Consider the following 25618-nt stretch of genomic DNA (forward strand, 5'->3'; position numbering starts at 1 on the left):
CATTTCAGATGTTGCTGTCTAGGGAGCATTTAAGAGCGTAAGGAAGAACGAACTTACCTTATTAGAGAAGACGTACTTGCTGTGAAACTGCTCTGAGTTTTAGAACTCTTAAAAATATTATATTTTTTTTCCACTAAAGTCTGACTAGGAAGGAAAAATACTTTATAGGGCATTTCTTCCAATTTCGCTGATAGGTTTATTATATACATTGTGTACTAAAGGTCAGGAGTGCCTTGTTTCCCATAGTGAAGCATTAGGAGAGCTCTTGGTGATTACAGTTTATGTTCTGTGAGGAGGCTTTGCTGAGAATACTGTGGGAGAAGCAGACTTCCTCCTGGAGACTCTTTTGGATTTTGTTTGGTGAATGTTGTCATTAGCAGTTCTGGGCTCTGGGAGCCTAAAGAACTTCTTGGAGCCTAATGAACTTCTTGGAGCGTTCCTAGCTCCAGAGAACATGCAGCCTGCAGTCTTGGCTTTTGGATGATACGTTGTAGTTTGGGATTAAATAGTTTAGTAGAAGTTTTCATATGGCAAATTATAGCAGCCATACTGCAGACACTGTAATTCGACTTTATTGGTGTATTAAATGTTGCTGACTTAGGTTGGTTTGCCTGAGCTCTTCATCTCCAATACCAGCTACATACTCACTGGGGACCGGTGTGGTGTGGAAAGTTGTGAAATATGAAGGGAGGGGAAATGGATGAAGCAAGTGAGAGGTTGCATGGTTATACACCATTGGAGGTGTATATTAGATGATTCTATTCCCTTCTTCCACCTGTGATCTCTTTGCAATTCAGGTGGGCTTCAAGAAAGATATGAACATACTTGGAAGTTACTTGAAGGATTTAGGTAGGATGCGATAAAGATGAACAGTGTATTTATGAGGGCATCTTTGCCAGAATAGAGACAATGAGGATGATATGAAAAAGGACTACATTCAAGTTGTTGATAAAAGTTACAGAGACAGTGTCTCAGAGAATTTTACAATTATGGTGGGTCTATACAGTTTAAAATGATTGACTTTCTGTGTTGGTTTGCATGCTGTTATGTGCTGGACACCTCCTGGTGGCTGTTCACAAAATAAATTCCCTCGACAAACACTCCTTAATAACGAAACGCTCCTATGCTGTTTCTTTTAATATAAGTACTTAAAGCATAAAGAAATAACACATTATATAAGGAGCAATCTATCTAGACATGTTGGAAGTCCTTAAAAGATGAGAGAAAAGAGAATCAAATATTCAGTTTTCTAAACAGTTTCACAGCAAATAAAACATTTCCAAAATCATCATTCTTATTAAAAAAAAAGCACAAAACCACAGTGATAGTATCTTTAGAATTATTTCAATGTACCTACAACAGAAAGGCACAAATATTTGTACAGTTATTTTAAGTTCAAAAGAATGGCTCTATATTTGCTCTAGTGTAAATGAAGACAGAATTTCTCCCTCTCCCTTTTTTTTATTTTTCTGAGGTAGTTTTAATTGAATTAATATTATCCACTAGCCAGTTATCTTTATTCTTTAGCTTTTTCTTATTTTCAGTTATTAACACTCCTCTTTTGATCTGCTTGTTTTTATACACCAGTGAAACAAGACTGAACAGCAAATATCATCTACAGAGATTGCACTGGATTAGCTACGTGGGGTGACACTACAGAAGCTGATTTTTATAGCACTAATCTCACACTTATAACTTGTTTAATAGCACTACTGAAACCAGAAAACATTGGTTTATAGACCATGCCCAAGGCTGGATGGTATTCCTACTCCAACTGACTGAAGGAAGCACCCAATTTTCTCATATTCATTCAGAAGTTTAGGTTGTGTCTGCTCTGAATCACACGCATAGAACTGTGCTGTATTTTAACTGTATGAACCAGATTTAAAGTCCAGACTGTAAATTACCCTAGATACCCCTAGAATCGATGAAAGTTTTGCTAGTGAAGTCACTACAGGACTGGTATTTGTATTCTATATCTGTATGTCCACTGACAGTAAAGCTTTTATGGGAATTGACATTTCATTGATAATTAGAAGTAGATTGATTTGGATAAACAAAAACCTGACATTCCACCTATACCATTAATGTTCTTAAAGGTAATTTTTTAAACAAGCCTAACCTAGAAAAAGTCTTTTCTTTCACTTTTTCGCATCAAATTTCACATAAAAGAAGCCTAGTTTATTTCAGTGAGCATGGTAGGATACACTTTTGAACTTCTGGATACTTTTGTGGACAATATTCAGTCATCGTGGTTTATTAGAGATGTAGTTTGTCTGTCTGAACTGTCTCTTGTTGTCTTGATTATAAAATTGGGATGAAATAGAAACCTTCCTGCCAGTCTGATTCAACTGAAAGTAGTACGAGTTGTTTTGATAACTGTGATTACTTTTGTCAAAAATTGCGTAAAGTAAACCAAATCAACATATCTTGAGCATTCCATGTTTAGACTATATCCTAAACATATTCACCTTTGTTGATAAAGGAGGGGGGAGTTTTCTCAGGCTTTATTTCTACACATGGTAACAAAAGAAGCTAGTATTTCAGTAAAAAAACCGTTCCAGGGAAGATGCCTCAAGTAAGGATTGCATACAATATATGTTTCTGATTGTATTTCACCTGATGATATTTGAGTCCCTCTTCTAACAATATGTCTTTTTAATAGCTACTGCTGCCTCTTTATATATTCTGAGTACCCTGCTTTCAGAGGGACTTGTCCTAGTGTTGGCTGAGCCAGAAAATGCAAATAAATTAAGAAAAAGTCTGGACTTAGGGTTGGGGTTTTTTTGTGTGTGTGGTGGGGTTTTTTTAAAAGCAATTCTAGCTTGATTGATTCCATTTATAGCTTTCCTCTAAGTGAGCTGCAATCAAAGGTTTCTTTCAAGATGTTTGTCTTCAATTTTATTCCATTTCTCTCTAAAAAGGGGAGACACTAGTTCAGGCTTAGGTGGAGATGAACCTGAGAGTGCTTCAGCTGGCACTTTTAAACTGAGGGGATTCAGGATTTTCAGAAGAGAAACCAGAAGAGGCTGAAACCCAGCCCCCTCCATAGGTCAGCTCAAATCTTGTTAAAATGTGTCTTGACTAAAATATTGTGAGAAACTGGTGGTAGCTTGATATATGTTACAAGTGTCATCGCTGGTTATTGAATTCTACTTAAGAAAAAAAAAAAAGTTGTTGAGGGAATCCAGAGCATTATTTCTCTACCAGTTGGGTATGCCTCCAGAAGGAATGTATTACCAGCTTACTCATATCTAAGCAAACTTTGGTGGGCTTTTTTTTTTTTGTTTCTTTGTGTGGTTTTTGTTGATTTTTTTTTCTTTGTTTATTTGTTGGGGTTTTTTTTAACACAAGCCTCACTGACAGTTACAGGAGCTGCTAGCTAAACCATCTGTAACTAAAAATCTGGGGTGTTTTCCTCATGTATGAGACATCACTGACTTTGAGCTTCTTATTGTCCACGAGAACTGAAAATTGGAAAAATGGAGGTGAACCCCAGGCTGAAAGCTTGGCATGTAACTTTGTCAACTGCTTTTTGCTTATAGCAAGAGTTAAGCCAAGAGCATTTCAAGTATTTGTTGTCTTGACTTAGCAGCTAATCCAAGAGGAGAATTTATTCAGGGGAAAAAAAATGTATTGAGCTCTGAGCAAATGAACTACACTTACTTGCTTTATTTTTTTTTGTCTTGAAAAAAACTTTTTTCAGCTTTAATGGAAGTCTCTCGTGCCTTTTGGCCTTTTTACAGCTTTTGAATAAATTACAAGGAAAAAGCTTCTGTACTGGATTTATCAATAACAATTTAGAGTACTGTGTTTTAAAAAAAAAAAGTTTCAAGATGTATCATAGCTTCTGATTGACTGTCAGGTTTGTTCTTTAGCACTAATCTGCAAAAATATTAAAAATATAAATCTTTAATGTCCTTTTTTACTGCACTGATATAATTATTTTGTTACTGACATATAAGCTCTTAGCTCAGACTGCTGAGGGATGCTTATTGGAAATCACTGTATTGAGCAAGGATAGTATGTGAGATTATATTTTTTTTATTACAGCAGCATCTAGAGGCTTCATGTGAAATTATATTTCCTCTGCTAGATACTGTATGAACACACAGAAAGAGACAGTACCTGCTGTACTCCCCCCCAAAAAAAACCCCTCCGAACAAACCATCAACACCCAAACATGTCACACAGGTGACATGCTCAAATTAAAATAAGCTTAAATTAAAATAAACACATTTTGATGGTGCATATAAAGAAAAGTAAGATATTGGAGATGACAACATTTTGTTTGTATGAAACACAGCTTTTTTCTGAGAAGTACATTTCCTAGTCAGTCAAAGAGCCAATGCCAAAACCTGGTTCAGATGCAAAGTCTTTCAGGCAGGATTTCTGACTGGTTTACCATTTGCTAATTGCAAGGGCTTGTAAGGTTGCTATCCCATACATAGTGAAATCTTCACTGTGGTGACAATGATTTAGTCAACTATTTTTAAGAAAGGTGATGTTCATGCAAAAAACATCTTTCCCTGATTTTAGGGTTTGTTCAATTATTGATTGAGACGGCAGATAGTAACAGTTTTATGGTGACTGTCAAGCTGAGAAAGGGGATAGATGTAGAAATAATGTTTCGCTAGAACTTTTGTCTCTATTAGGGTAATTCATAAAAATTGTCTTTCTTAAGACATTTGGGAATGAATATGGAGCTAAAGGACAACAGGTTCCAAAAACTTCTTAGAGAGGGGAACTACAATTTATCTTTAACTTGTGGCAAGAGCTATGGAATTTAAGTTATGGGTGTGACTGAAGGATGACACTGAAGTTTGTCACACAGTTGTAAGAGAAGCATAGCTGGGTATTATGGCTGCGCATGTGTACACATGCAGTGCACCGGAGCCATAAATTTCCTGGTTGGTGCAGGATGTCCCCTGGTCAGTCATCTGCACAGATGAGACAATAGACTGATTTGAAACAATAAACATAGTTGAGCAATGGGATTGACTGAACTGGTGGCCTTCACAACATCATTTGGCTAACTGGTGCAGGAACTCTCCAAGTGGGTATCTCACCCTGTCCTAGAGATCCCACGGGCAGCTCCTGCTGTGCTTATGCTAATTTGTATTTGTCAATGTGTCGATTAAGAACCTGGCAATGTCATGGAGACTCTCCAGGTAGTTCCTGTGGTTGCGATAATGAAAGGAATTACTTGCCAAAGTAACTTTAATTTACATAATCAGAAAGAAAAACAGAAACATAGTCATTTTATGTGGACAGAATCATTGCTGTTCAATCAGATACAATAATGGTTTTAATTCAGAAATTAATTTTCATTACCTGGATTTGGTTTTCCAGTTTGGTATTGCCTTGAATTGAAAAACCTGGAATAATAAACATTTAAACACCAGTAAACAGTCATGTTTATGTTCTGTAGGTTAACAAAGACTAGTCAGTAATACTGGCCATTAAGCTTTGTGCTGAGAATGGATGTGCCAGATCCTCAGCTACTATCACATGCATTCAACAGGGCTATTCCTATTTTATTGATATGGTTTGTCTGAAAGTCCTCCAAAATTCATGTCATTAAACAATTTCCTTGTTCACCTTTAGCAACCATTTATCAACTTGATTAGTTAATTGATGATATTCACGCATTTCCTCAAAAGCAGCTCTCTACCAAATTTGCCACAGCCTTGATTATTCATGAATAATATTGATTAAAAGTACTTAGATTAAAGCAAGAGTGAAAGAAACCCTAAGGCAATTTAGTGTTTCACTTAGTTAACCTAGTATCAGTTCAGTGTTAATTTTTCATTCAATTCTGCACTTAGCAGCAATGTGCTTTTACTTGTTCAAAAATTATGTTCCAGATAGATGTGAGGAACACTTGATTTTTAATTTTTTTTTTTAAATCTGATTTAATGAGTTTGGGGTATTCGAGATATGATTTAAAATTAGTAGAGCAGCAATTAACTTTGAACAAATCTATGTAAAATGCAACATAAATAGAAAATTAACTATGTAAGTCACAGATTAAGATCTATTAGATATTTTTACTGTTCTTTTGAAATTTACACAGAAAAAAACTTACTCTTGAATTATTGGTATAAGTTGAGTGCCAAGATCTTCACAGTGAAACCACTTTTCAAAGAGGACATTAGTTGATTCTCCAACATAGTATCTGACAAAGTAAAAACACTAGTCAATACATTTATTAACTAACTCATCAGACAGTTTCAGTCTTTTCAAGAAAATAGCTACGTAATGTGTGTAAGAGTGTATTATTCTCAAGCCTGGTGTAATTTATTCTCAATAATGGTTATTTAGGGAAACTTTCTGTTTCCCTGATTAGCTGACTGGTGGGTGGGGTGCTCAAACTTCTGTAAAGGACCTTGTAGTTTTGTTGATCAACCACAACAAGCCACTAAATTCCTTTAGCAAACTTTCCAGATTTAATTCTAGAAATTGATTGGTACCGTAGTCCCTTGGAACTAATAGCTCTCATTTTGGATGTAGTTACTACAGAAATAACTGGCCCCAAATACCATTTCCAGTAACTGCTTCCATGCAGCTACAAGATAAATGCTCATATTTAAGAGAGTTGGCTTGCATGTTGCCCATGCATGGATTTATAAGAATACAAGGTGGTTTGTCGATTTGTTTGCAAAAATAATGGTTTTCAGCTGTGTAAATTTGGAAAGTGTTGTATAGCTCACTGCTCTGAAGAGGAACTTAGTGCTTCCTTTGCATTATTTTATGTCTTAAATAAATAAATTGTGCTGAAATCAATAGGTTAAGGTTGCTGTAATCTATGGAATGGCAAACACGGAATTTAGGTACAGATATAAAGAAGACTGCATGGTATGGCCAGGGAGTGATGCTCCAATACAATCACTCATATTGTGACTGATTGTAAATAGGTCCTATGTGTCCTTTGGGTTAAAGTCACTGGAATGTGTGTTTAAAGAGGGAAACAAGGCTTATATGATTATATTGTGCGTGTATGTGTTTCTTATGTTTGTCTTATGTATCTATATAAATATTGTCCAGAAACATTCTAAGAGCTCCCCAGTTCCTGAAGTTTTGCAAAAACAGGGTACCTGGAAGAGAGTAATGTTATTAATGCCTCCAATATGGAAAAAGCTGTGGCACAAGCACAGGGTTTGAACACAGAGAATCTACAGAGAAGAGAGATGTTACAAACGACTCGGTTGGGAAAAGGCTTTGCACCTGTGAAGGCCTTTGCACCTTACTTAAAGAATCCCACCACACAAGTAACATCAAACTTAGTTGTTTCTGTACTTGTTTGCCATAGGATTAAGATTAGCTTGTGCGTTTTTCTTATAGTACAAAGCATGTAATCATTACTTAGGTTGAAACACTGGGGCAGGCTACTTATTCTTGACTTGTACAATAATCAGCATGCTGGGGGCTCTGATTTATGACTGAGGCTTGTAGGCATGATAAATAATGGAACAGTAATATAATATTAGACCTTGAGTCAGCATACTTCAAAGTTTATTATGACTTCCTCTTGTACAGTCTTTGCTGCAGGTGGCTGGGAATGAAGAAAGTTTGAGAAGATTAGAGGTTCTGGTTGTAAATCCCCATCTCTCCCAGGGGCACGCAGACAGACAGTGTAGGTTCAAAGTATGACATGATTGTCCACTTCCAAAACTTCACATGTCTTTGCTCATCATGTCGTTGTGAAAACAAGGGCATTAAAAACCTCTAAGTGATTTATTTTCAGGCACCTGATTAGATATTTTCAATTAAAGACTGTGCTTTGTTAATTCAACTCTTTTTTTCCACCTGCAAACCATATGGTAAATTTTAGTTTAATTTCTTCACAAGAGCATGACTATATTAGAGTGAAAATCCCTAGATCTACCTGGAATCCCTAAAAAGACATTCAGCATCTCTCTAACATACCATTTACTGTCTTGTACCAGACAGGTTATTTTACTTAAAGTTACCTGAAGCTACTTATGTTCATTTATTACAAATAAACATTGTTATCTGAATCACTGGCCAATCGTTTCTAGCTCAAAATATCTTTTTAATAACGTAAGTGCTCACTCTCCACAGAACTGCTATGAAAGGAAAAAAAAAAGGGACAAGCGCAGAGTTGAAAAATGTTTTAAAAGAACTGCATTTGTCTCTAGCTTGGAATCCAATTGGGTGTTTTTTTGAATGGTCCCTTAGTTTCTTATTTCTTTAGCCTTTTTTTTTTTTTTTTTTTGGAATGAAAAGGTGTATCTTTCTAGCTCTGCATATTCACAATCTTCCTGCTGTGACACTGCCCGTGCAACAATCTAAAGTGTAGGTAAAAAGACAAACCCAGCACATTACAGATATTACTGCAGTTTTAAATCTTTATAAATTACATGAATAACTAAACTCTCTTTGGTCAGTCATATCTGGGTAATATCAAAACAGCTTTTCTAACTTGGCTAGTGTTACTGCTGGGACTTGCCTTCTTAGACTTATGAATCCTGTATGACCACAGGACAAGGCTTAGTCCTGCTCCCACTAGAATACAAAGTAAACCTCTCATTTCTTTGAAGATGTTGTTCTCATAAGGCAATAAAAGCTAGGCAGAGGTGTGTACAATGTAGAGGTGTTAGCGTTAAGAAAATTGACTTTCGTGTCCAGCTTCCCACACGCTTGCCTAGAAAGCTGCTCTTCATCTTCTTGCTTTCAGCGCTTACAAAGGAATTAATGTTATGCTGGCCAGAATTGATAAAAAAAAATCTTTTTTGATTTGTGTTCTTAAGAGCTTTGAGATTTTTAAAACTTAAGGCGATAGTAGTAGACAATACATAAGTAGATAGCTATAACCACAACGTGCATTTAAGACATTTCAACATGTTCCTTGTTTAAACAAATGAAATGCTAAATGAGATCTGTGTTTATGTGTGTATATATAAATAGATGTGTGAATAAAATTAGTACAAAATTGCCAGGGTGAATCTGATAAATTATCAGGAAAATAAAATACAGTATTGTATGGACATGAGAAATTAGTTTATATTACGATCTTAACAGATTAGCCAACAGTTTATACTTCACCTGAGCCCATCAATTTCTGTCTTTAATCTTTCCCTCTCAATCACAAGACCCACAGTGCTTGCGTATCTCTGAGGAGAATGAGGTATCCTAGCAGGTAGAAGGAACATCTGTTCAAAGAAACGGGAAAGCATCAGTGTCAGGAAGTCTTTGTTCTTTGTGTTGCCCTTCCCTTGCCCCCCAGCCTGCAAAATCCTCTGCTCCTTGCCCCACTTTTCCCCTAATCTTTGTTAATCCTGTGTTGCTCCTTTGCAGGCGCACCCACTTTGGTACCAACAGTAGATACTGTTTCTTGCTTTCTCAGTGAATGATGACCATTGACTCTGCAATCAGCACTGTCTTTATGACAGTCAGGTGCTCTCCTCCTGGTTTGATCATCATAGCTAGACACAACTGCAATGGAAATCTAACCAGTTACTCATCTGGAATTTATAAATTTACTGCAATTTCTGAGTAGCAGAAATGGAAATAAAAAGCAAGATTGTTGTCAGCTCAAGAAAATTTCTAAACTAATCAACTACATGTATCCCTCCAACACAGTGAACACCTGTGATTGCACAATGAGTGTTATTCTCTCCAGAAATAATTAACAAATACAAGGAGCTACTTACTCATGCAAGTGACAAAGTGAATAGGCAATGTTTGGTTGGGAGAGGTCTATTAGTGAGGTTTGAGAATAAACATTTTCCTAGCAGTTATCTGACTATGTAGGAAGGTGGTAAGCCTGTACTGTTCTTCAGCGCTACAGATTTCTTAGCCAAGTTTGGACAAGTCATTACAATTTCTCTGTCTGCAAGGCAGAGCTAATGATAGTGCCTCACCAGGACTAGTGTCAGGCCCTCTACTAAGGATATTGTGTGCTCCTTTTCATTAATACTTCTGGCACATGCCAAGATCTTGGCTGGATGTACTTTTCCAGTGTGAGTGTATTCCCAGAATCTCACCATCCATAGGTTTGAAAATGTAGATCTGTTTCTTCATTGAAAATGTTGTAATACTTCTAAGGACATCAAGGTATTGGGTCTAATATATGTCATCCATCTTAAAGGCTGGCCCCGCTACATCTAATAATCCTTTCAAAGACTGAGTGCAGTTCAAGCTTGTGACAGTAATGAGCACATCTAGCAACGTATAGTAACACCAAGTAAAACATACAGTCATGCCCTCATTTAGAGCACAGCAATCTATGCTTTAGCAAGTCCACTACTATAAGGAAAAACAACTGAGTGTAGCTAGATACACTGTATCCATAAATTGCTTTTTTAAAACTTCTCCTATTCTGATGGTTGCAAAGGCTACCTGTGAGGACTAAAGAAGGGGCTGAAAATAGCTGAATCTCTTAACTTTCTAAGTTCTACACAGTTTGCTTAAAGGTGTGTTTGGGTAGGTGGCCAGTATGGACCTGATGGTGTGTAAATAAAATACTGATCCACTTGAATTCATATGGCTGATTCCATGCCATGCAGGGGAACACGAACTCCTTTAACTATATTCCTGACTGTCTGAAGAGGTATCCCAAATGCTCAGAGATATTTTTATCTGTTACTGAAATAATGAAATGTTGAACACACTGTATCATAGTTTGCTCTTAATTTGCTGGAAGTTCCTATATTGCATTCAAGATTGTTTTGTTCCTGATGCCATCTCTTGCATAGTAGGGATAAACTGATTTTTAAATACTTCATAAAATATTCATTTAACATACCTATGTACAACAATAACAGAAAAACAACCCTGTTTTACCTCCCCTTCTCGGATGACGATGTCTTTTTGTTTCCCATTTTCAATTATCTTCAAACACATATCTCCTTGAACCTGGTAAAAAAGCTGAAGGAATAGGAAAATAACATTAAGGCACCTACTCCAAAACATTCGGTACTTCATATTCTGTATATAAAGGATACATACACAAATACATTCGATCTGTAATTGCAAATATTTACACATTTTTTTCTAAAAATAAGACTTCCAACCTTTGTTGCTTTTGGAAATGTTACTAAATATGTATTATTTCCATTATCTTACATACATTTGACAATCTATCTAAGAGGTCTGTAACTGTTTACAGAGCTATTCTGTGAACCCAGTGGAATTCCATCGCGCTGTCTTTACTCCTGGGAATTACTCTCGGTAGGGCTGGGATGTTATTGTTCAGACATCCGTTAATGATGCTACACATAAAGCTTCATTTCAGATGTAGCAGGATCTTCACTCTTACATTCAGTCAAATTAAATGTCACTTTTCCAAATAAGCTCCGAATATGCATGCACAGGTTTTTTTGGGTGTGTTTCTTCATTTTTTAATGGAAACTTCTCATATGGGAATAATTGCCCATTTGGAAGCTGTTCTGCTTTATTTCTGTCCGTACCCTCGAAGCCCAGCAACAGCTGCTCCTCTTCCGACTGTGTATGTAAAAGGATTACATTTGAAGCGTGTATAAGGACAGAACCACTGAGCCCATAATTCTTTCTTCTGTGACCTTTCCACAGCTCTGTTTTCAGAGTAGCTTTGCCGGGGCTCTGAGGTGCTCAGACCTAGCCTCAAGTTTCGTGGCAGAACTGTGCTGTGATCTGTAAGCAGGTCTCTCTTTGACCTGGAATAATGGGCACACTTTTCCTTGTTTTATATAATACTGAGCAGTGACACTTCAAAAAGCCAACTTTAATTTTCTGCCACTCTCTGCCAAGCTTCTACATGCTTTCCATGTTCTGTTTGCCATACCTAGAAAGCAGACAGATTAATTCATACAATGGCTAGCTTGGCTGAAATTGTCTGAAACCTGATTAAATAGTTAGAATGATAATGAAAATAATTTTATTTATAGTAATTCACTACACTTTTAGAAAAAGAGAAAATAAATAGGAGAAAGAAGAAACCATCAAAGTGTAGAAAACCCACAAACTAAATCTTTTCCAATATTAGAAAAACTTAATCAATTTTTTGAATCAGGATTATTCCCAAAACAGTTTTGAAATATTAATACATGCCCCTGAGAATTCAAGAAATACCTCTACGAACATAAGAAAGAGTAAATATGCTGCCAAGGGAACGAAACATTAGAGAGAACTGAAGATGCACCAGAAGCTGAGATGCACTCTCAAGCTGAGAGCTCTTACACGATTGAAAAGCTCACCCTGTGCCAGGGACATCACCGCGGATAAATTATAACTCATGTCTAGATGGACACAGTGTCAGGCTACTTATCCTCCTTGCACTCCATTTCCCCATGTTCTTTTCCCGTCATTTTCTTTGGTGTTACTGAATGACCGTATAAAATGCAATAGTAGCCCTCATTACAGAGCACATCGGGCAAGGCTAACTGCGCATTATACAACATAAAGTGATTTGAGTGGGGAAATGGTCTCCCCTTCACTTCAAAAAAAGACTCATCTAAGACCATAAGACTCTGATGGATTATCACACAGGCCATTGGTAATATGGCACTGGTAACGCTGAAATTGAAAGATCCTGTTTGAAACGCTGAGCTTTGGAGTGTTATCTTCCCTATAACTACTGAGGGAGCTATTACTGAACACATGTACAGAACATGTAGACGAGGAAAAGGCCAACAGAGGCAGAGGCTCATTGTGCTTGTGGCCATGAATCATATGGCTAAGCAACTTTCCGGTAATGAGAGACTGGGGAGGAGAAACGGGCCATTCAGTTCAATAGCTTAGCATCACAGCCATAAGGAAAGATTCTGAACACTGGATTTTGAATTCAAAGAATTGTTTTGCAATAGGAAAGGAGGAATGAGGTGGGCTACACGTTGTCACTAAAAGCCTTTTTCTGACTGAATTTAAATAGTACCTTTCACTATAAATTATGGTCTATTCTTCAAAACTCTTTTTTGAAAAATGTCTGAGAGCTTCAGTCATCCATAAATCATCTGATGTAACTGTGATTAATACAAGCGGCGGTAATTATTGATTCTACTGCTGTGCTTATATTATACCCTGAACTTTTCTCAAGAAAACTGTCAACTGTTTTCTAAGTGAGTTACAGTCCATGCCCATTTCACAGGACAGTTTGGCAATACAGTATTGTATTGTCTTTTTTCTGGAATGTTGTTGTTTTTTTTTTTCCTAAATGCTGACTGAGCTTTGCATTCTGGGTAAATCTAACCTCTTTCTGAGTATCTCCTGGAGAAATCAAGGCCTGAGTAAGGAAGTACTGTGTGTGGGTGGGTGGGTGTGCACACACACATGTGTATGTATATACACAAATACATATGCATATATAGATAGAGAGTAAGTCAGTAGAGTTCATGCCACCTGAAAATATGAGCTTTCCCAGTTGGTCCATTTTTACTGGGATAATCTGGTATCCCTTCTCCACAGTACTACTGAAAACTGGGGAAATGTGTAACATTTTCACTCTGTTAGCATCTTGTTAATGAGAAGGTCTCTTGTTATACGTAAAATACATATATATCTATCTTTGCAAAAAAGCCTAGATTTGTACGTTGTTACTGCACAATGGGTCAAAATTGAACATGGATTTGTCCTTCTGGGTGAAGAATGTGGCTCAAGGAAGAGACAAAGGTTGTCACCATTCTTTTTATCACTTTTATTACTAAATGTGCTTATTTGGTTTTATTTTTATTTTATCATTTTTATCCTTCCTTCTTTTCTTCCTTTCATTTTTCCAGACTTTTGCCTTTCATTTAGCTTTCCTGCTTACCCTGTGGCATCTTCTCGTTACATTTACACTAAAAACACCTCCTCTTACTAATTCTCACTTTCCCTCTAGAAGTCAGCCACCTAGAAGTCAGTTGTTACCCTACGCGTATTTTTTTCATATCATTGCTCAATATGATCATTAAAATTGCAGTTATACCTATGAAAACAAAACTGAAAGCCCCTTAATATTGAGAGTTTATTTCTTGATTCATTTAGTTTTCCTTAAATTCTCTTTACTGTAGGAGAATTACATCCTCCTCCTTTAGTCTGCTTCACCCTTCTTGATCTGCTTCAAACCTGATAGTATTGTGTTAAGCCTCAGGGAAAGGCAGCCTGACCAGTGCTAAATCATTATCAAGTCTGTAGAAGGTTATTTCACTCAATTATGCAGGCTCTTAAAATAAATTATGCAGGCATTTCTGCAGAAAACAGGTTGAGATGCAGAGAGGTGGGATTTCACTGTTCTCTTCAGTAGAAGCACCACTGAAGCTACTTGTCTTGGTAGGAATTTATTTCAAGAGGGTAGTAGAAAGTGTGGATGCTACCTTAAAAAGAGCACTATCATCCCCACCATATTATTGTGGTGAGAATTGTATTTCTCCTTCATCCAGGTATGTGTATCCTAGCAGAGTAAAGAAGTAAACAGGTAGGAGGGGAATGACACAGTATTTCTAATTGGTTTGCATAGGCCAATTAAAAAACAAGTCTATTTTATTTTATGTACAGCAATGTATGTAATTTAATTTAGATCCACCTTTGTTAACAAACTCTGCCTAGATGTAGAAGCCCAGAGGTCTGTGAGAGCTTTTGTAGCTGAGAGCTTCTTCACAGACTTCTAAAGATACTTGCAATTTGCAGTGAACTTTGAGTACGGACTGCTTCTGAAAGTGGAATTTGGGATTGCTCAGCCACTTCTGGGATTAGGCCCTGATTTGGCATATCTTGGCTTGTGTTGCTTATCAGATTGCCAAGTATTAAATTCATTTACAGACCAAAACAAATTCTGATGTGGGAATAGAGTCTCGGTGTTCTCCAGACTTCAGTGGTGAATGATCTATTTGAGCACAGAAAAACAATTTTCACCCTCTCTCATCTCAAGGTTTTTCAGCCATCGAAGTCTGGGAGGCAAACAGATGAGAAAGGTAGAGAAAACTATGTTGTAGATTTTGGTTTTGTTGTTCTGTTTTTTTTTCCTCTACTCATTTACATGTCATCTGTGAAATTTGAATGCTAGCCAAGACTCATCCCCATGATTTTATGCAGCAAACTTATTTCTGAAGACATAATCTCTTTCTGATGCAGAAGGATCATCACTCTTATTACTTTGTAATAGGAGCTTGGTTTCTTATTAAAATATTTAAATAGTTTTCACCAGATAAACGTAGGGTTGTTTAAATGTAAAGAAGCAAAAAGGTTTCTCTTGCTTTGCTGCAACTCATGTTATTGGTTTTATTTGGGAGATAAGCACGGCAAAAGTACTTCCTGGAATGTTCACCTAGCCGCTCTTTCCCCTCCTTCTCAGGCATCCAGTATCCCCATACAATGCAAAGGGAGAACTGAGCTACTAGGGAAGAGCTTCTCCAAAGCATGTTGCCTAGAGAGCAGCACATGCTAAAGAGAAGGGGTCAGGCTTCATTTAAGCAGGTAATTTAGTCAGAAACTGGAGCCAAGTCTTACTTGTGGGGTGTGTGTGAGGGGGGAGAAAAAGAGAAATAGAAACTTGGGTTAGAAAATTTGGATGAGCTGTGGCAGATGTGACCTCAAATCTCTATTATGTTTCAGAGCAAGACATTACTATATCTCAATGAGACTGTAAATACGCAAGAAGAAGCTGGAGAGATTGGCCAAGATGATCAAAGGAGAGGGAATTTCTGTTCTGAGAGTCCTCTTTAGGACTGCAGTGTAAGGGCTCTGATCTGTGGGGCTGCATCGGTACTGAGGTGGCAGTATCCACAGGAAACAATCTAGATGTTGAGTGCAGAAACTTTGGGTAAAATACACACGGCACAATGAGAAGCAGGGCTTTTAAAAACAAGCAGAATATTGTGCCAATGCAAATGTGTTGCAGGTGGTAGATGAAAGGCTGATTTGAATTCCTCTGCATGGAACTGCACTGTTTCATGTAGACTCAACATCAGAATATAAATCGTTAAGAAATCAAAGTCAGCTAGTTGAGATTCATTGTGTTACTGAAGTGGGTAAAGAGACAGAAGTCTGACTACTTTTGTGACCTAGGTTTAGCTGTTAGCATATCTCGCTTTCCGCCAAAGCAACCCATACGATGCAGTAAATAAAATCCGAAAATTGGTTTTACTATAGCTAAGCTTTATTATGATCATGTTTTTTATCTGTCATTAACTTCCTACAAAACATACAGTCCCCTTCAGTTTTCACTTGCCTTATTTCTTGGAAGTTATATGGTGAATTTATAAGATAAGACTAGAGGTTTCCCACACACACGCACCCCAGGCTTTGCAATGCTGAAACTCAGAAATGCTACTGTATGATGAAAAATTCAAGAGACAAAGGAGTGTTCCCTGGTACCTGGAATGCATCTGCTACCCTGTAGCCATGAGGGCTTGAGCAGCATGTCAGGGCCGCCACAGAAGCTTTCAGTGGTCTCATCAAGTTGACTACACAAGAATTGTAGTCGCTAGTCTATGTAATCCAAAGCTCTTTTGACAAGTGAGGTATATTGGAATAATGATTCCTATGAAAACTCACAAAACCAGCTATATAGCACAAACACTTTCTTTGTAGTGCATATTATAAAAGTTTTGTCTATATAGCTACATAGGTGCATTCTCACAGCAGGTTTTTTGCCATGTTTCAACAGATGCATTTCCTAGAGCAATTCAGTTTCATTTTGAGAATGAGTCTGATTTAGAGGCAGAGAACATCTGAGTAGATGTTTATTGACTCTATCTCTGTTCTGATGGAGAGGGAGCAAGGGGGAACTTAACATTTACAAATAGGAAAAAGGATGAACATGACATAGTGGTAAAGTCAAGCCAAAGAATGTGAATGGTTTCTCTCTTGTAAGGTGAAGCTTGATTTGGCTCCTTATAAAACCTGTCCAATGGAAACCAAAGACTCAGGTATGAGGCAGTACTTCTGTGCAGAAGGATGGCAAACAAGTAGTATGCAGAAAATTAAGAAGGGAAGTGAAGCAGTACAGAGAAAATTTAAAAGGAAGAAAATGTTGAGTTTACATATTCAGGAAACTCCTGCTTGTTGAGAGAAGGAAAAAAATTGTGTGAGACTAGCTGTCGTTTTAGCCTAAATGACTGTTCAGGAGACAATCCTAAAAGGCTTTGAAGAGAGTCCAAATCAAGCCTCTATTTTTTCTCATAATTAGCCAGTCAGATCTGATCTTCCTGATACACCTGCACGTTAATGGTGCCAGCAGAGAACAGCTTGGGAGCAGGAGGATGCTCCTAAGCCCTCATCTCTGCATGTGAACCCCTTGCTGCTGTGAACTGCCCGCTGACAAGTGTAAATTGTGCCACAGGACGCACTATAAACTGTGTGATAACAGGCATAAAATAATGACTGAACAGATATATACAATTCTAAACTTAACTTCATTTTCTAAACCAACCCTTCTTTGCTACCAGAATAATACTAATAGAGGAGCATCAGCTAAACTTGTGTACAGGATTTGGGGGTTTTTGCATTCATGATTTGGCCTGTTAACAGTATGCCTATATAGTTTGTCTTTCCAATTATCATTCAGAACTATAAATGACTCTTGCCTGCCAAAATAATGAGCTGAACGTGGTTTTGAATGTTGTTTTTTTTAATCCCAAATCTAATTTAGGAATATGCCCTTTTACTAGGATACTCTCTGCCTCACATTTTTTTCTGTAATGAAAAACATGGATCTAAATTAGATCACAGGAATGTACAACTATGCCTGATAAAAAGCTATAGTAAAATGCAACATATGACTACATTGTACCTCCATGAAAGTGGACAAAATCAGCCCATGTGTTAAACTGATATGTAACTGATAACACTTCTGATGTGTATATTGCCAGTTTTTCTATCTGATAGGAATTTTATGTTTCCATTTTTGGCTGCTGAGTAATTGTGGGAAATTTGCTATGTAAATGAGGATGTATTGATACCTAAAAATCTTCTATCCAGTTGAATTAGCAATAATTTACTATACTTTTGCATATTAATATAAATTAAACCTTTATAGGTATCGCTAACTTTTCATACTGTTGGAAAGTCATATAATGGGTTTAGGCTTATTAAAGGTAGGCCAAATTCTTTTCAAACACAGGAAATCTTGGAAAATAAATTTTAAAAAAGAGGTAAATTATATCAATCTAACTCTCATTTCAAGGGAAGGGGAGAAGGAGGAGGTAATTTTTTTAAAAATTAACGGAATGGTTCGGGGGCCAAGGATAATACAGCATGAACTGGGAGATGCAGGGAGAGACAAGATCATTAAGAAAAGAAAAAAAATTTACAATATATTTAATATTGTAGTGCAAACTATTGTACCAGTTAAACTTCAGCTCATTTTTGTGTTCTCTCTTAGTCTATATCTCTAATGTATTCTTCAGAGCAAGAACATAAATTAATTGTATAAAACCAAAAAGATTAAGTTACAGAAAAAATTATTTGGAATCATTAACTTCCACATGTACCTTCACATACCTTCATTTTATGCTTTGCCAAACCCTGATGTCATTGACCTTGATAACAAAGTTCACTTACTCTTTTTCAATCTAACGTATAATACTGAACAATACACCACAACAGCAGCGTTAAGGTTAGCTATTCTTCTCAGTGCTTTCAAAGCAGTCACACTACAGATGTGATTGCTCCTTTCCCAGGGGCATAATCATGTTGACAAAACCACATTTTGTTTTCCCCAGCTAAGTTATCTCTGGAATTTCCTTGTAAATATAATGATGGATACTAAATTCTTCTGGTTAGCAACAATCACTGCACACCCGCTGCCCTGAGACCTGGCTTGCCTCCTTCTCAGCCCAAGCAAACTGCCGGCATCGTCCCGGGTGTTGCCAAAGCTCTCATTGCGCAGCCGCTGAGAAGGGACATCGTGGAGCATGTTGGGTGACCAGGTACGTGACCGGAGGTGCCTGTGCCCACAGCCACAGGGATGTGGGACCGTGGTGGCAATGCAAAATCTGCAGGAGTCTGACAGTGATGAGGTAGCATCTGCTCTTTCAGAGCAGTACGGTCGTAATGACTACAAACACCTGCACGGCACAATTATAACAGAAAATTAATGAAGGCTGTTGTGAAATGATTGGGTTGGTTTTGTGAGAAAAGATTCAGTGATAAGTAAACACAAATTTTTGTTTTCTCTTTAGAAAGATTTATTGAACTTGACTCACTTCTGCCTTCAACTATGTAGATCCTTAGGCTCGGGTTTCCAACATTACTTAAAATTAGGTGGCCAAATCTTACTGGAATTTCATGAAATTAATTTACTCTGCTGGGAAGCAAGGCAAATTCTCTCCCACCCTGAAATCTTTACTGCCAGGCCTCTAGTGTCCCCTTTCCCTTAGGGTTCCTTCAGAGCCACTTGTGATACTTCTGACTCAGAGGAGTCCTCAGGCCAAGCAGAAAATTCCATGAAAAAGGCAATAAGCAAAGTAGCTGTAAATTGTGACAATTTCCTATATTCTGCATTTGGCACAATGGCTACTCACAACTAAAAGCAGTGAAACGGCTTTCTTTTGATACAGAAGATGTGCAGCGAAGGGGACTGCTTTGAAAAATATTTAGAGACTCTATTCTTCAGCCTTCCAAACCTGAAAATGCTGATATTTTTCACAAAATCCAGAAAAATATAATTTCAAGCCAATCAAAATATTTGATTTCTGAATTTCAAAGGAACTTTTGAAATATAGATTGATCTTGTGCAACAAAATATCACTTTAAAAATATCATTACCTTTCCAAAGTTTTGTTTCAAAATGTTGAAATGAGACATTTTGATGTGTCAGAACACTGTCTCTAGTTTCCTGTTGGAAATGAATTATAGCAAAATAGGTCTGATCTCATGTGCTTGTTTCAAAGGAAATGCACAGATGGTGTATGGTTCTGGTGAATGATTCTGTTTAAGTCTTTGAATAGATTTAATAAATACAACATCACCGAGCCTGGCATTGCTAATTTGTAGCTGTAGCTTCAAAAGTAGCTGCATTTTAATCATTATAGATCAATTAAAATAGCTAAATATAAAGAGCCTATAGGTTACCTCTTCTCCTTCTTCAATATGATAATCCTTCCTTTCATTTGGCCCTCCAACAAACATCACATTTAATTGATAGCGATGCCTAGAAAAGAAAGTGACATTTTAAAGCTATCCCCACTCATTATGTTCTTTATTTCATATAAGTTTGTTTTGTTGTGTTTTGTTTTCAAATTCTTTAAGGACAGCGAGTCAGTGAAACAATGCTGAGTGACAAGCAACATCCAGAATGAGAACTCAAAAGACCTCGGGTGCATCTCTCGGCTTTGTCACTGTCCCACCGAGTGACCCGAGGCCAGCTACCTCCCTCCTGGTGCCTCCAGCTATGAAAAGGGGACGACGATAGTTACCACCTGTGGAAAGAGCTTTGAACTGTAAAGATAAAGAATGCTACACAAGTGACAGGAAGGACAGGAAAATGTCTTTTCAACCTGAGCTGATTAGATCAGGATTCTGTAAAGGTAAAACGCTTTTAAAGGTTAATAAAGGTAAAAACGTACTTTTTTTGCCCATTGATAGAATTACCAGAGACACTGAGGGCTGGAATTATCAGCTAATTTATCTTCTATTTATACTGGTTTTGCTAAGGTAGAACAACATTTCAGTGGTTTCATTGTGGTTGTGGCTAATTCAGAAAAGGAGATTCAGACCCTTTATCTTAATTCTGCCCCTTTTAAGAGCCCAAATGAGCACTTGTTTCAGCTCTCACAAATAATAGATATCACCCCAATTATCTATCAGTCCACTTACACTAATAAAGAGTTAAGGTAGCAGGTTTTCATTTGTTAAAAAACCCTATAAATCAGGCCTGTTAGCTGTGATTAAAAATTTGTTCTTAAGCTCTTTTTGGCATGCAAACTGAGGTGTGTTGACCTCTTCAGTGAGGAGATTCTGGGCAAGACTTGGGCTAACACGAGAGCCTAGTAACTCAGAACCATCAGCGCCACGCTCCCCTGCAACATGGAGAAGAAGGATATGCCTCTGTGTCAGCATATCATAAGCCTTAATTGAGAGAAGCTATTCTAAATGGCTGAACATATATATATTTGATTTGCTGCCATTATGATGTTTACTTTGAAGAGTATTTAAATGATAATGAACAACACAGTAGGGACTAGTAAAAGAGAAATTACAAGTAACAGTGACAAATTAGTTGGCCAAATTAAAGTCTAAAGAATTAAATTAGATTACAGTTCTTAAATTGACTGTTTTCACCATAAGAAACTGTATACATTATAGCACTTGGCTTCATGCCCATACCTTAAAATAAGGAACTGAAATCAGAACTGTTTGTACCATGCAGATTTAATATTCATTTTCAAGAATGCACTGTAATACTTCGGCATTAATGAACACTTCTACTAAAGAAGGGCAGGAAGACCAAAACAGTAACAACATAGCTAATAATTAATGAAATACATTAGAATTAACCCTGGAGAATAAAATAAGAGAAAGACAATCTATGGGTATCTTGTAGCCTGCTGTTAAGATGAGTGAATTTTTTTATAGAAACACAGTTTCGTTATTAGTTCAATAACTAGAAGTGAAAATATTGTTCTAAAAATCATTGTGGCTTAACTTTTTGTTTGGCAATTAATTCTACCATTAAGTCTGTTACCCTATGGATTTAGCTGGGTTTTATATAATAAACAGGCAACTGTGGGTTAATAATTCCTATGATTAACAATTATATAATGACACTATCAAAAAATTCCAGCTATGAAATACAAGCAAGAACTCCAACAGGTTTGTTTGTCCATATTGCTAAATAAAGTTGTCTGGTTAATATAGTTGCATTAAGGAGAAAAATCATAAGGAAGGAAAGCAGTTTCAGTTAAAACTGCCAAAATGCCGTCAGAGTATCATAACAGTTTCAGGGGTGTGAAAATTACTTGAATGCACTATTTTTAGAATGAGGTGCTCATCAATGGTCTAGTAAGTTTTATATACTGTTATATTTCTCTTCTTAACCACATAAAGAAAATGGTACCGGCAGGCAACCTTTTAAAAACCTCTCAAGACCATGAAGAATCGGATAGTTCATGACCACCGTTAAGTCTCCTTAGGCGAGTATCATATTCTGAACTCAAAGAAGAGCTTTAAAAGTGCCACAGCTACTCTGTAAAAATCAGCTATGTCAAGGGTTCTGATTTTGCACTAATTGCTTGTTGTTGAGGTTAAAAAGCATTTAAACTTGCAAGACAGTGTCATTAAAATACATCTGATTAAATTGCAGCTTTTACATTTTATCCTTTTCCTTGAATCGTAAAACTTAAAACAGGTGGTGATTCAGGAATTGAGGTTTTATTTTGAAATCCCAAATAGGTATTTAAAACTTTTGATCGTCTCAATTGTATGGAACACAACTGAATAAAAGCTTGAAAGCCATAATAAATTTAGACATCAAAAGTCTTACTGATTTGCTGCAAGACCTAGATTTTAACCATCAATTCTCTCTTAAAACACAGGATCATAAGTTACTTAAATGTTTTGAGGTGATTGACTTCCAGTGATGTAAAAGGCAGTGAAAAAATTGCCTTGTACATCTCTCCTCATCACATAAAGGATCAAAGCCTTTGGAATAGTGTTGGAAATCTATTAGTCACTTCTTGGAAAATTGCCTAAAACCTTTTTGGAAAATCCTGAAAACATTTAGATAGCACAGGAGCCGGTGGCGAGAGACTCAGAATCCATATAATAGATGGCTTTCCTGTCCTTCACAAGCTGGAACTACACTGGAAAATGGATTATTATTTTTTTTTAATCTATGCAATTTTTATTACAAAATATGTTCCTCGTTTCACTGTGGCTTCTTGCAATGTTTATGGGGAAGAACTGTCAACACTGAGCACTTAGGGTTCTACTGTCTGACCTCTGAATGGCACATTCCAGAGTTACACAGAACTGGTGGTAGGGGATGCAGAACAGTGCGCTTGTGACAAAAAGGTTCATCTTACTGATGAAGAAAGAATGCACACACTGTGAAATACTAAAATTTTACCACCATCATTGGTAAGCTTTAGAAATGGCTACGCTTTACAAAATGCTTCCTAAATCCATTTTGAAAATGAAAGAAATGAAAACACTCATAAGGAGAAGATACTTTCCTCATTCTTTCCCACTGTGAAACTACTGTAATGATTCCAGTTTCATAATTTCTCAGTTAAATGTACAACTGTAGTTTCAACACAGTCATCTCAGTACGGATGTGCCCTTTACCTTATTTGTGTCTTGTAACCATTACTTTGAAAAGTAACCCTTGAACCTGTGAATGGAAATTAATATCACTGCTACAGTACTGCCCATTCAGCTTTTGATTAGAGGAAGTGCTTCAGGGTAGGGCAAGAGCCACATTCTTTGGTGCTTTTTTAATGATTAAAGTTGCAAAGCAAGATTTTAAAAAAAATACAATACAAGCAAGAAAAAATGCTTTTTGTTTTCTTGGTAAAACTGGGGTTTGTATCACTCTTTACAGAAAATCCTTTCTTACAAAAGCCTTCTGCATATAGAGTTTTGGACAAAATATACTGTCCTCAACTTCACTGACAAAATAAATCCTTACTAATGTTGTGACTAGAAGGTGCCACACATCGGACCATCTACTCTGGAATTTGCTCATAAGTTTTGACACTGAGAACATGCATGCTATACAACTGCATAATGGCCACACTTCCTTCCGATATCAGCTGTCTCATTCAGAATATGGTTTGTAGCTCTAAGGTGCCAGTCAGCGCTCTGAAACACTGCCCCTTCAGCCTTCCACTGAGCAGAGAGTCCTATCCTGCCTTGACAGCTCTGGAAATGCTCTGGAAACCTGCTCCACCAGTGCCCCTGCCCTTCCTTTCTCCTTATCTTTCAGTGATATGTCCCACTGGTTTTGATTGCTCCTGCAGCTTTCCTCTGCAATGTTGGAATGACCCTCAGCCGACACTTATATGTCCCACTGGGTTTGATTGCTCCTGCAGCTTTGGCTCCTCTGCAATGTTGGAATGACCCTCAGCAGCTCTAGCAGCTGTTTTAGGTTGTAATTTGGCAGCACTAATCTGTTAGTTAAATCTTATCATTTATGGATGTGATGCCATCTCCTCTGATTTCTATGAGTTTATTGTCACAGGGCCTGACACAAATTCTCTTAACTCAGTCTAACTACCTACAAGAGACATATTGAAGCATATATCTTGTATTCAGGTTGATCTTTACAGCTTCTGCAGTTACTACAAAATAGATTTCAGTAACTTTCTGTTCTTCGAAACAGCGCTCTGACTGACTGCAGTCTGAGAGGAACTACAGCTCCTCACTAATCTTTACCATGTATGCATTTTAGCAGCTTTCTCTTATAACTAAGACTATTTATATATCTTAGAACTGAGTTGAAAAAAAAAATAATCTTCATTTACTTACATAAGCTTATTGCACACAGGTGGTAAAAAAGCAGCTTTGTTTTCTTCTATCCATTTTCTTACATTTACAAGAAGCTCCATGGTCCACCAGCTATGAAACTTTTTGACGGTGTTTGCAGAGGGCTCTCTGTGAGCAAACTGCGCGTAAGTCTATCCCCAGAGCTCAGGGGATTGGCTGGTAGAAGAGGTGTCTTCAGGCTTGAGTGTCAAAGGGGACAGGTCCATCAGCCAAAGGTTACTTCATAAAGACTACTAATGCTCCAGTAGCTTAGCTAATAATTGACTAGTGCTTTTAAAATATATATTGTCAACGGATACTCATTCTGCCCAAAGGAGGTTTCTTAGCTCTTTTTACTGCATCAACTGGAGTGTGTATGTTACCTCTGTACAGAGATTGCCTTGTTACATAGACAAACTGAGAGTTAGGAAAACGGGCAAGACTTGGGCATGCACACCCTTCAAGTCTAATAGAGAAACAGGTTTCAAAGCTAAATGCAAGTTGAGAGCAGTTGCGCAAATTTTAGTTACATAGAATATATTATTATTTTTTTTTTAAATACAGGCATAACTATACGTAGGTGTTTCAGGCTTGAGAACAGAGCCCCATTTCCTTTTCACACCTCCCCTCAACCTTGTTTAGCTGAATATTTGGGGGGGTGTGTTTGAAAATATTGCGATCATCTTCTGCTAGATAACAAAAATAAAGATGTCTCTTGCATTTGTAAGACCAAAAGCAATTGTCCATAAATGCTCATTTTAATTTGATCCACTCTTTGCCAGTGTTACAGCAGGGTTTCTCGGACAGCTGAACGTGGTTCTGTGATGCCCTTTGGGAAAGTGTAGCACACTGTCATCAAATTATCAGGCAAACAAGAAACTGAGAACTACCAGGTATTCCAGATCTGTATTAGTCTGTATTCCCTCACTAGCTTCTGTTCGGCATCTGCATAGTTCCTACAGGATTGTTCACTCTGTTCCCTGCCACCCCCATTTTTTACTAAGAAAATGTATAAATGTGTATTTTCAGACTTGAAATACATGAAATGGGTGGTAAACAAAAAACCCTAAGACATTAAAAAAATTGAGCATTTTTCAGTTGCTCTTGACATAGCTTAGTCTTCTGATTAAATTTACACTGTACTTAGTGGGTGAATGTGTATGGGTATAAGGTTATAATATTGGTTAAAAGTGAGTGGTACATCCTCACGGCTTGCATGTATGAGCAGTGCAGC

The 25618-nt window shown here is 37.2% G+C and overlaps 1 protein-coding gene across 2 annotated transcripts in view; it reads right to left on the reverse strand.

The window, feature by feature from the left end:
- The window catches only part of HAAO (3-hydroxyanthranilate 3,4-dioxygenase), a 35029-nt gene extending 10542 nt beyond the window's left edge, over window positions 1-24487 (reverse strand). The window contains exons 1-6 of one of the 2 annotated variants that reach the window (XM_009880634.1): window positions 24388-24487; window positions 19993-20071; window positions 10810-10893; window positions 9070-9176; window positions 6089-6178; window positions 5335-5378 (exon numbers count right to left, since the gene is read on the reverse strand). In XM_009880634.1, the coding sequence (XP_009878936.1) occupies window positions 5335-5378; window positions 6089-6178; window positions 9070-9176; window positions 10810-10893; window positions 19993-20071; window positions 24388-24467 (484 nt within the window). In that variant the 5' untranslated portion in view covers window positions 24468-24487. The remainder of the gene's footprint in view (window positions 1-5334; window positions 5379-6088; window positions 6179-9069; window positions 9177-10809; window positions 10894-19992; window positions 20072-24387) is intronic. The other variant, XM_009880632.1, reaches the window with a different exon arrangement.
- Between the last annotated feature and the right edge of the window lie 1131 nt (window positions 24488-25618).

The sequence above is a fragment of the Charadrius vociferus genome, unplaced genomic scaffold (assembly GCF_000708025.1).
Source record: "Charadrius vociferus isolate BGI_N301 unplaced genomic scaffold, ASM70802v2 scaffold192, whole genome shotgun sequence".
Lineage (NCBI taxonomy): Eukaryota > Metazoa > Chordata > Aves > Charadriiformes > Charadriidae > Charadrius > Charadrius vociferus.